General features: G+C 67.4%; 1 protein-coding gene across 1 annotated transcript in view; it reads left to right on the plus strand.

Moving 5' to 3' along the window:
* Window positions 1–677: 677 nt before the first annotated feature.
* Window positions 678–13225, plus strand: part of LOC140411529 (uncharacterized) — a 34166-nt gene continuing 21618 nt past the window's right edge. Inside the window, exon 1 of the mRNA XM_072500616.1 lies at window positions 678–809. Within this exon, the coding sequence (XP_072356717.1) occupies window positions 678–809 (132 nt within the window). The remainder of the gene's footprint in view (window positions 810–13225) is intronic.

The raw sequence follows: 13225 nt of genomic DNA on the forward strand, positions 1-13225 counted from the left end.
TAGTGAAATATCTGCCCCGGGCGGTTCACATTTCCTGTCTACTCAGGCAGGGGGGTCAATGCTGAGTGTGTGAACTGGAATCAATAGTGAAATATCTGCCCCGGGCGGTTCACATTTCCCGGTAAACGGCATCACAGAGACAATAATAATCTTTATTATTGTTACAAGCAGGCTTACATTAACACTGCAATGAATTTACTGTGAAAAGTCCTTGTCGCCACATTACGGCGCCTGTTCGGGTACACTGAGGGAGAATTCAGAATGGACAATTCACCAACAGCATGTCTTTCGGGACTTGTGGGAGGAAACCGGAGCACCCGGAGGAAACCCACGCAGACATGGGGAGAACGTGCAGACTCCACACAGACAGTGACCCAAGCCGGGAATCAAACCAGGGACCCTGGAGCAGTGAAGCAACAGTGTTAACCACTGTGATACCTAAATATTTCTAAATGGTTTCTAAATTCCAGGCTGTGATCAAAACACCAAAAAACATTTCCATAGTTAATAAGCTGGGCGGTTCTTCAACATCTGATGTTCCCGTAGCTAAACTTTATTCAAAATCAGCCCCTTAAAACTGTATAAAAATCCCTGAGCTCTCTGCTCAAACTGCAGATCGAGCTGAAGGTGCTGAGGGTCATTCAGTGAATTCACCAGTGACCTGTACCGACACCAAGATGCTGAGAATCTTCTTAACCGTGTCTGTCCTCTTCTGGAACCAACTCGCTGCACAGGATGCGGTAGACGAGGTGATCGGGGTCTGTGGAGAAAATGACTGCCTGAAACCCGCAGTATTCATTCAGGAAAAGGTAAGGATAATTAGAACGAGAATAATCTTTATTAGTGTCACAGGTAGGCTGACATTAACACTGCAATGTAGTTGCTGTGAAAAGCCCCTAGTCGCCACATTCCGGCACCTGTTCGGGTAACAGAGGAAAAATTCAGAATGTCCAATTCACCCAATGGCACGTTTTTCGGGACTTGTGGGAGGAAACCGGAGCGCCCGGAGGAAACCCACGCAGACACAGGGAGAACGTACAGACAGTGCGCCAAGTCGGGAATCGAACCTGGGACCCTGGCGCTGTGAAGCAACTATGCTAACCACTGTGTTACCGTGCTGCCCTTCAGAGTTTACTGCATTGTGTAATGTTCGTACCAGTGGAAATTATTTAATGTCTGTGTTATTGGGTCGAGTCCCCTTTGCTCTCTTTACTGTCAAACATCTGTCTGACTCAGGCAGGGAGGGTTGTCAATGCTGAGTGTGTGAACTGGAATAAACAGTGAAATATCTGCCCCGGGCGGTTCACACATCCCGGGACCCGGCACTCACACAGTTAATGATTTCTAAATTCAAGGCTGGGATCAGGAAAGTATTCTGAGGAGCAGAATCTATCTGTACTTTAGACACGGATTAATCAGGAATAGTCAGCGTGGAAGGTCTTTCTTGACAAACACAGTTGAATTATTTGAGGCGGTGAGCAGGAGTGTTGATGAGGGGAATGCATTTGGAGTGGTCGATATGGGCTTTAGCCAGGCTTTTGATAGGGTCCCTCGTGGCAGACTGATCCAGTCAGGGCCCATGGCACCCAAGGCAAAGAGACACATTGGACCCACAATTGGCTGAGAGGCAGGAAGCTGAGGGTGGTGGAGGGATGATTCTGTGACTGGGAGGGCTGGATTCTGCGGCCCGGGATATCCGGGATGTGTTCCCCAATGGGACGGAGAATTGGGGTAACATTGGGATTGGTGACAACGGGAACGCGATGCTCTGACCCCTCAGTGACGGCGGGAACGGGTTCCATGTCGCACGCCAGCGGGAGCATAAATAAATGGGAATGGATGGGAATGACCCCTTTGCTCTGCACTCCCGGGATTCTCTCTCCCCGGGAGTCACATCGGAGCGTTTGCCCCATTGGTGAGGCCCACCACACCTGGGCCGAGATTGTAGTGACCAACTGAGCCCATCCACAGCCCCCCCCCCCATCAGCCTTCACCCTCCCTCCCCACCGCACAGCCCCCCCCATCATCCCACACCCTCACTCCCCACCACACTGCACAGCCCCCCCTCCAATCAGCCCTCACCCTCCCTCCCCACCACACCGCACAGCACCCCCCCATCATCCCACACCCTCCCTCCCCACCACACCGCACAGCACCCCCCCATCATCCCACACCCTCCCTCCCCACCACACTGCACAGCCCCCCCCCATCATCCCTCACCCTCTCTCCCCACCACACCGCACAGCCCCCTCATCATCCCTCACCCTCCCTCCCCACCACACTGCACAGCTCCCCATCATCCCTCACCCTCTCTCCCCACCACACCGCACAGCCCCCCCCATCATCCCTCACCCTCCTGCCCCACCACACCGCACAGCCCCCCCCCATCATCCCTCACCCTCCCTCCCCACCGCACAGCCCTCCCCCATCATCCCTCACCCTCCCTCCCCACCGCAAGCCCCCCCCATCATCCCACACCCTCTCTCCCCACCACACCGCACAGCCCCCCCATCATCCCACACCCTCACTCCCCACCACACTGCACAGCCCCCCCCCATCAGCCCTCACCCTCCCTCTCCACAACACCGCACAGCCCACCCCCCCATCACCCCTCACCCTCCCTCCCCACCACACTGCACAGCTCCCCCCCATCAGCCCTCACCCTCCCTCCCCACCACACTGCACAGCCCCCCCCATCATCCCTCAACCTCTCTCCCCACCACACCGCACAGCCCCCCCCCATCATCCCTCACACTCCCTCCCCACCACACTGCACAGCCCCCCCCATCATCACACACCCTCTCTCCCCACCACACTGCACAGCCCCCCTCCATCATCCCCCCTCACCCTGTCTCCCCGCCACACCGCACAGCCCCCCCATCATCCCTCACCCTCCCTCCCCACCACACTGCACAGCTCCCCCCCCCATAGGCCCTCACCCTCCCTCCCCACCACACCGCACAGCCCCCCCCATCATCCCACACCCTCCGTCCCCACCACACTGCACAGCCCCCCCCATCACCCCTCACCCTCCCTCCCCACCACACCGCACAGCCCCCCCATCATCCCTCACCCTCTCTCCCCACCACACCGCACAGCACCCCCCCATCATCCCTCACCCTCCCTCCCCACCACACCGCACAGCCCCCCCCCATCATCCCTCACCCTCCCTCCCCACCACACTGCACCCCCCCCTCCATCATCCCTCACCCTTATCCCCACCACACTGCACCCCCCCCAATCATCCCACACCCTCCCGCCCCACCACACCGCACAGCCCCCCCCCCATCATCCCACACCCTTCCTCCCCACCACACTGCACAGCCCCCCCCCATCATCCCACACCCTCTCTCCGGACCACACCGCACAGCCCCCCCCCATCATCCCCCACCCTCTCTCCCCACCACACCGCACAGCCCCCCCATCATCCCTCACCCTCCTGCCCCACCACACCGCACAGCCCCCCCCCCATCATCCCACACCCTCCCTCCCCACCACACCGCACAGCCCCCCCCCATCAGCCCTCCCCTTCCTCCGCGACACACCGCACAGCCCCCCCCATCACCCCTCACCCTCCCTCCCCACCACATTGCACAGCCCCCCCCCCATCACACCTCACCCTCCCTCCCCACCACACCGCACAGCCCCCCCCCATCACCCCTCACCCTCCCTCCCCACCACACCGCACAGCCCCCCCCATCATCCCTCATCCTCCGGCCCCACCACACCGCACAGCCCCTCCATCATCCCACACCCTCCCTCCCCACCACACCGCACAGCCCGCCCATCATCCCACACCCTCCCTCCCCACCACACTGCACAGCCCCCCCCCATCACCCCTCACCCTCCCTCCCCACCACACCGCACAGCCCCCCCCATCATCCCTCACCCTCCCTCCCCACCACACCGCACAGCCCCCCCCATCATCCCACACCCTCCCTCCCCACCACACTGCACAGCCCCCCCCCATCACCCCTCACCCTCTCTCCCCACCACACTGCACAGCCCCCCCCCATTACCCCTCACCCTCCCTCACCAACACACCGCACAGCCCCCCCCATCACCCCTCACCCTCTCTCCCCACCACACTGCACAGCCCCCCCCCCATCACCACTCACCCTCCCTCCCCACCACACCGCACAGCCCCCCCCATCATCCCTCACCCTCCCTCCCCACCACACCGCACAGCCCCCCCCATCATCCCACACCCTCCCTCCCCACCACACTGCACAGCCCCCCCCCCATCACCACTCACCCTCTCTCCCCACCACACCGCACAGACCCCCCCATCATCCCTCACCCTCCCGCCCCACCACACCGCACAGCCCCCCCCCCATCATCCCTCACCCTCCCTCCCCACCACACCGCACAGCCCCCCCCATCATCCCACACCCTCCCTCACCACCACACTGCACAGCCCCCCCCATCATATCACACCCTCCCTCCCCACCACACCGCACAGCCCCCCCCCATCATCCCACACCCTCCCTCCCCACCACACTGCACAGCCCCCCCCCATCATCCCACACCCTCTCTCCGGACCACACCGCACAGCCCCCCCCCCATCATCCCCCACCCTCCCTCCCCACCACACCGCACAGCCCCCCCCCATCATCCCACACCCTCCCTCACCACCACACTGCATAGCCCCCCCCATCATCCCACACCCTCCCTCCCCACCACACCGCACAGCCCCCCCCATCATCCCACACCCTCCCTCCCCACCACACTGCACAGCCCCCCCCCATCATCCCACACCCTCTCTCCGGACCACACCGCACAGCCCCCCCCCCATCATCCCACACCCTCCCTCCCCACCACACCGCACAGCCCCCCCCCCATCAGCCCTCCCCCTTCCTCCGCGACACACCGCACAGCCCCCCCATCACCCCTCACCCTCCCTCCCCACCACACCGCACAGCCCCCCCCCCCCATCATCCCTCATCCTCCGGCCCCACCACACCGCACAGCCCCTCCATCATCCCACACCCTCCCTCCCCACCACACCGCACAGCCCCCCCATCATCCCACACCCTCCCTCCCCACCACACTGCACAGCCCCCCCCATCACCCCTCACCCTCTCTCCCCACCACACTGCACAGCCCCCCCCCATTACCCCTCACCCTCCCTCCCCAACACACCGCACAGCCCCCCCCCTCACCCCTCACCCTCTCTCCCCACCACACTGCACAGCCCCCCCGCCATCACCACTCACCCTCTGTCCCCACCACACTGCACAGCCCCCCCCCATCATCCCACACCCTCCCGCCCCACCACACCGCACAGCCCCCCCCCATCATCCCACACCCTCCCTCCCCACCACACTGCACAGCCCCCCCATCATCCCACACCCTCCCTCACCACCACACTGCACAGCCCCCCCCATCATCCCACACCCTCCCTCCCCACCACACTGCACAGCCCCCCCCATCAGCCCTCAACCTCTCTCCCCACCACACCGCACAGCCCCCCCCCATCATCCCACACCCTCCCTCCCCACCACACTGCACAGCCCCCCCCATCATCCCTCACCCTCCCTCACCACCACACTGCACAGCCCCCCCCATCATCCCACACCCTCCCTCCCCACCACACTGCACAGCCCCCCCCATCATCCCTCACCCTCTCTCCCCAGCACACCGCACAGCCCCCCCCATCAGCCCTCACCCTCCCTCCCCACCACACCGCACAGCCCCCCCATCATCCCTCACCCTCTCTCCCCACCACACCGCACAGCCCCCCCCCATCAGCCCTCACCCTCCCTCCCCACCACACTGCACAGCACCCCCCCCCATCAGCCCTCATCCTCTCTCCCCACCACACCGCACAGCCCCCCCATCACCCCACACCCTCCCTCCCCACCACACCGCACAGCCCCCCCATCACCCTCACACTCCCTCCCCACCACACCGCACAGCCCCCCCCATCACCCTCACCCTCCCTCCCCACCACACCGCACCCCCCCCCATCACCCCTCACCCTCTCTCCCCACCACACCGCACAGCCCCCCCCATCATCCCTCACCCTCCCTCCCCACCACACCGCACAGCCCCCCCCCCCATCATCCCTCACCCTCCCTCCCCATCACACCGCACAGCCCCCCCCATCATCCCACACCCTCCCTCACCACCACACTGCACAGCCCCCCCCCATCATCCCTCACCCTCTCTCCCCACCACACCGCGCAGCCCCCCCCATCATCCCTCACCCTCCCGCCCCACCACACCGCACAGCCCCCCCCATCACCCCTCACCCTCTCTCCCCACCACACAGCACAGCCCCCCCCCCCCATCACCCCTCACCCTCCCTACCCACCACACTGCACAGCCCCCCCCATCACCCCTCACCCTCTCTCCCCACCAAACCGCACAGCCCCCCCCATCATCCCTCACCCTCCCTCCCCACCACACCGCACAGCCCCCCATCATCCCTCACACTCCCTCCCCACCACACCGCACAGCCCCCCCCCATCAGCCCTCACCCTCCCTCCCCACCACACCACACAGCCCCCCCCCCATCAGCCCTCACCCTCCCTCCCCACCACACTGCACAGCCCCCCCCCCCCAATCATCCCTCACCCTCCCTCCCCACCACACCGCACAGAGCCCCCCCATCAGCCCTCCCCCTCCCTCCCCACCGCACGGCACAGCCCCCACATCATCCCTCACCCTCCCTCCCCACCACACCGCACAGCCCCCCCCATCATCCCTCACCCTCTCTCCCCACCACACCGCACAGCCCCCCCCATCATCCCTCACCCTCTCTCTCCACCACACCGCACAGCCCCCCCCATCAGCCCTCCCCCTCCCTCCGCGCCACACCGCACAGCGCCCCCCCATCATCCCTCACCCTCCCTCCCCACCACACTGCACAGCCCCCCCCATCATCCCACACCCTCCCTCCCCACCACACCGCACAGCCCCCCCCCATCACCCCTCACCCTCCCTCTCCACCACACCGCACAGCCCCCCATCACCCCTCACCCTCCCTCCCCACCACACCGCACAGCCCCCCCCCATCACCCCTCACCCTCTCTACCCACCACACCGCACAGCCCCCCCATCACCCCTCACCCTCCCTCCCCACCACACCGCACAGCCCCCCCCCATCATCCCTCACCCTCTCTCCCCACCACACCGCACAGCCCCCCCCATCAGCCCTCCCCCTCCCTCCGCGCCACACCGCAGAGCCCCCCCCCCATCATCCCTCACCCTCCCTCCCCACCACACTGCACAGCCCCCCCCATCATCCCACACCCTCCCTCCCCACCACACTGCACAGCCCCCCCCCATCACCCCTCACCCTCCCTCCCCACCACACTGCACAGCCCCCCCCATCATCCCACACCCTCCCTCCCCACCACACCGCACAGCCCCCCCCCATCATCCCACACCCTCCCTCCCCACCACACCGCACAGCCCCCCCCATCATCCCTCACCCTCCCTCCCCACCACACCGCACAGCCCCCCCCATCACCCCTCACCCTCTCTCCCCACCACACTGCACAGCCCACCCCCCATCATCCCTCACCCTCTCTCCCCACCACACCGCACAGCCCCCCCCATCAGCCCTCACCCTCTCTCCCCACCACACCGCACAGCCCCCCCCATCATCCCTCACCCTCGCTCCCCACCACACCGCACAGCCCCCCCCATCATCCCTCACCCTCCCTCCCCACCGCACGGCACAGCCCCCCCCATCATCCCTCACCCTCCTTCCCCACCACACCGCACAGCCCCCCCCATCATCCCTCACCCTCCCTCCCCACCACACGGCACAGCCCCCCCCATCAGCCCTCACCCTCTCTCCCCACCACACCGCACAGCCCCCCCATCATCCCACACCCTCCCGCCCCACCACACCGCACAGCCCCCCCCCATCATCCCACACCCTTCCTCCCCACCACACTGCACAGCCCCCCCCCATCATCCCACACCCTCTCTCCGGACCACACCGCACAGCCCCCCCCCATCATCCCCCACCCTCTCTCCCCACCACACCGCACAGCCCCCCCCATCATCCCTCACCCTCCTGCCCCACCACACCGCACAGCCCCCCCCCCCCATCATCCCACACCCTCCCTCCCCACCACACCGCACAGCCCCCCCCCATCAGCCCTCCCCCTGCCTCCGCGACACACCGCACAGCCCCCCCATCACCCCTCACCCTCCCTCCCCACCACATTGCACAGCCCCCCCCATCACACCTCACCCTCCCTCCCCACCACACCGCACAGCCCCCCCCCATCATCCCACACCCTCTCTCCCCACCACACTGCACAGCCCCCACCCCCATCACCCCTCACCCTCCCACCCCACCACACCGCACAGCCCCCCCCCATCACCCCTCACCCTCCCTCCCCACCACACCGCACAGCCCCCCCCATCATCCCTCATCCTCCGGCCCCACCACACCGCACAGCCCCTCCATCATCCCACACCCTCCCTCCCCACCACACCGCACAGCCCCCCCATCATCCCACACCCTCCCTCCCCACCACACTGCACAGCCCCCCCCCATCACCCCTCACCCTCTCTCCCCACCACACTGCACAGCCCCCCCCCATTACCCCTCACCCTCCCTCCCCAACACACCGCACAGCCCCCCCCATCACCCCTCACCCTCTCTCCCCACCACACTGCACAGCCCCCCCCCCATCACCACTCACCCTCTGTCCCCACCACACTGCACAGACCCCCCCATCATCCCTCACCCTCCCGCCCCACCACACCGCACAGCCCCCCCCCATCATCCCTCACCCTCCCTCCCCACCACACCGCACAGCACCCCCCATCATCCCACACCCTCCCTCACCACCACACTGCACAGCCCCCCCCATCATCCCACACCCTCCCTCCCCACCACACCGCACAGCCCCCCCCCATCATCCCACACCCTCCCTCCCCACCACACTGCACAGCCCCCCCCATCATCCCCCACCCTCTCTCCCCACCACACCGCACAGCCCCCCCCATCATCCCTCACCCTCCTGCCCCACCACACCGCACAGCCCCCCCCCATCAGCCCTCCCCCTCCCTCCGCGCCACTCCGCACAGCCCCCCCCCATCATCCCACACCCTCCCTCCCCACCACACCGCACAGCCCCCCCCCATCAGCCCTCCCCCTTCCTCCGCGACACACCGCACAGCCCCCCCCATCACCCCTCACCCTCCCTCCCCACCACATTGCACAGCCCCCCCCCATCACCCCTCACCCTCCCTCCCCACCACACCGCACAGCCCCCCCCCCATCATCCCAAACCCTCTCTCCCCACCACTCTGCACAGCCCCCCCCCCATCACCCCTCACCCTCCCTCCCCAACACACCGCACAGCCCCCCCCCCCATCATCCCTCATCCTCCGGCCCCACCACACCGCACAGCCCCTCCATCATCCCACACCCTCCCTCCCCACCACACCGCACAGCCCCCCATCATCCCACACCCTCCCTCCCCACCACACTGCACAGCCCCCCCCATCACCCCTCACCCTCTCTCCCCACCACACTGCACAGCCCCCCCCCATTACCCCTCACCCTCCCTCCCCAACACACCGCACAGCCCCCCCTCACCCCTCACCCTCTCTCCCCACCACACTGCACAGCCCCCCCCCCATCACCACTCACCCTCTGTCCCCACCACACTGCACAGCACCCCCCCATCATCCCACACCCTCCCGCCCCACCACACCGCACAGCCCCCCCCATCATCCCACACCCTCCCTCCCCACCACACTGCACAGCCCCCCCATCATCCCACACCCTCCCTCACCACCACACTGCACAGCCCCCCCCATCATCCCACACCCTCCCTCCCCACCACACTGCACAGCCCCCCCCATCAGCCCTCAACCTCTCTCCCCACCACACCGCACAGCCCCCCCATCACCCCTCACCCTCCCTCCCCACCACACCGCACAGCCCCCCCATCATCCCTCACCCTCTCTCCCCACCACACCGCACAGCCCCCCCCCATCAGCCCTCACCCTCCCTCCCCACCACACTGCACAGCACCCCCCCCCATCAGCCCTCACCCTCTCTCCCCACCACACCGCACAGCCCCCCCATCACCCCACACCCTCCCTCCCCACCACACCGCACAGCCCCCCCATCACCCTCACCCTCCCTCCCCACCACACCGCAGAGCCCCCCCCCATCACCCTCACCCTCCCTCCCCACCACACCGCACCCCCCCCCATCACCCCTCACCCTCTCTCCCCACCACACCGCACAGCCCCCCCCATCATCCCTCACCCTCCCTCCCCACCACACCGCACAGCCCCCCCCATCATCCCTCACCCTCCCTCCCCACCACACCGCACAGCCCCCCCATCATCCCACACCCTCCCTCACCACCACACTGCACAGCCCCCCCCCATCATCCCTCACCCTCTCTCCCCACCACACCACGCAGCCCCCCCCATCATCCCTCACCCTCCCTCCTCACCACACTGCACAGCCCCCCCCATCATCCCTCAACCTCTCTCCCCACCACACCGCACAGCCCCCCCCATCACCCCTCACCCTCTCTCCCCACCACACAGCACAACCGCCCCCCCCATCACCCCTCACCCTCCCTCCCCACCACACTGCACAGCCCCCCCCATCACCCCTCACCCTCTCTCCCCACCAAACCGCACAGCCCCCCCCCCCATCATCCCTCACCCTCCCTCCCCACCACACCGCACAGCCCCCCCATCATCCCTCACACTCCCTCCCCACCACACCGCACAGCCCCCCCCCATCACCCCTCACCCTCCCTCCCCACCACACCACACGGCCCCCCCCCATCAGCCCTCACCCTCCCTCCCCACCACACTGCACAGCCCCCCCCCCAATCATCCCTCACCCTCCCTCCCCACTACACCGCACAGAGCCCCCCCCATCAGCCCTCCCCTCCCTCCCCACCGCACGGCACAGCCCCCACATCATCCCTCACCCTCCCTCCCCACCACACCGCACAGCCCCCCCCATCATCCCTCACCCTCTCTCCCCACCACACCACACAGACCCCCCCCCATCAGCCCTCCCCCTCCCTCCCCACCACACCGCACAGCCCCCCCCATCATCCCTCACCCTCTCTCTCCACCACACCGCACAGCCCCCCCCATCAGCCCTCCCCCTCCCTCCGCGCCACACCGCACAGCCCCCCCCCATCATCCCTCACCCTCCCTCCCCACGACACTGCACAGCCCCCCCCATCATCCCACACCCTCCCTCCCCACCACACCGCACAGCCCCCCCATCACCCCTCACCCTCCCTCCCCACCACACCGCACAGCCCCCCCCCATCATCCCACACCCTCCCTCCCCACCACACCGCACAGCCCCCCCCATCAGCCCTCCCCCTCCCTCCCCACCACACCGCACAGCCCCCCCATCACCCCTCACCCTCCCTCCCCACCACACCGCACAGCCCCCCCCCATCACCCCTCACCCTCTCTCCCCACCACACCGCAAAGCCCCCCCATCACCCCTCACCCTCCCTCCCCACCACACCGCACAGCCCCCCCCATCATCCCTCACCCTCTCTCCCCACCACACCGCACAGCCCCCCCCATCAGCCCTCCCCCTCCCTCCGCGCCACACCGCAGAGCCCCCCCCCCATCATCCCTCACCCTCCCTCCCCACCACACTGCACAGCCCCCCCCATCATCCCACACCCTCCCTCCCCACCACACTGCACAGCCCCCCCCATCACCCCTCACCCTCCCTCCCCACCACACTGCACAGCCCCCCCCCCATCATCCCACACCCTCCCTCCCCACCACACCGCACAGCCCCCCCCATCATCCCACACCCTCCCTCCCCACCACACCGCACAGCCCCCCCCATCATCCCTCACCCTCCCTCCCCACCACACCGCACAGCCCCCCCCCCCATCACCCCTCACCCTCTCTCCCCAACACACTGCACAGCCCACCCCCCATCATCCCTCACCCTCTCTCCCCACCACACCGCACAGCCCCCCCCATCAGCCCTCACCCTCTCTCCCCACCACACCGCACAGCCCCCCCCATCATCCCTCACCCTCCCTCCCCACCACACCGCACAGCCCCCCCCATCATCCCTCACCCTCCCTCCCCACCGCACGGCACAGCCCCCCCCATCATCCCTCACCCTCCTTCCCCACCACACCGCACAGCCCCCCCCATCATCCCTCACCCTCCCTCCCCACCACACCGCACAGCCCCCCCCATCAGCCCTCACCCTCCCTCCCCACCACACCGCACAGCCCCCCCCCATCAGCCCTCACCCTCCCTCCCCACCACACTGCACAGCCCCCCCCCCCCATCATCCCTCACCCTCCCTCCCCACCACACCGCACAGACCTCCCCCATCAGCCCTCCCCCTCCCTCCCCACCGCACGGCACAGCCCCCACATCATCCCTCACCCTCCCTCCCCACCACACCGCACAGCACCCCCCATCATCCCTCACCCTCTCTCCCCACCACACCGCACAGACCCCCCCCAACAGCCCTCCCCCTCCCTCCCCACCGCACGGCACAGCCCCCCCATCATCCCTCACCCTCTCTCCCCACCACACCGCACAGCACCCCCCATCAGCCCTCCCCCTCCCTCCGCGCCACACCGCACAGCCCCCCCCCATCATCCCTCACCCTCCCTCCCCACCACACTGCACAGCCCCCCCCATCATCCCACACCCTCCCTCCCCACCACACCGCACAGCCCCCCCCCATCATCCCTCACCCTCCCTCCCCACCACACCGCTCAGCCCCCCCCCCCATCACCCCTCACCCTCTCTCCCCACCACACCGCACAGCCCCCCCATCACCCCTCACCCTCCCTCCCCACCACACCGCGCAGCCCCCACCCCCCATCATCCCTCACCCTCTCTCCCCACCACACCGCACAGCTCCCCCCATCAGCCCTCCCCCTCCCTCCGCGCCACACCGCAGAGCCCCCCCCCCATTATCCCTCACCCTCCCTCCCCACCACACTGCACAGCCCCCCCCATCATCCCACACCCTCCCTCCCCACCACACTGCACAGCCCCCCCCATCAGCCCTCACCCTCTCTCCCCACCACACCGCACAGCCCCCCCCATCACCCCTCACCCTCCCTCCCCACCACACCGCACAGCCCCCCCATCACCCCTCAACCTCCCTCCCCACCACACTGCACACCCCCCCCCCATCATCCCACACCCTCCCTCCCCACCACACCGCACAGCCCCCCCCATCATCCCACACCCTCCCTCCCCA

This window comes from Scyliorhinus torazame, chromosome 4 (assembly GCF_047496885.1).
Source record: "Scyliorhinus torazame isolate Kashiwa2021f chromosome 4, sScyTor2.1, whole genome shotgun sequence".
In the NCBI taxonomy this organism is placed as follows: domain Eukaryota; kingdom Metazoa; phylum Chordata; class Chondrichthyes; order Carcharhiniformes; family Scyliorhinidae; genus Scyliorhinus; species Scyliorhinus torazame.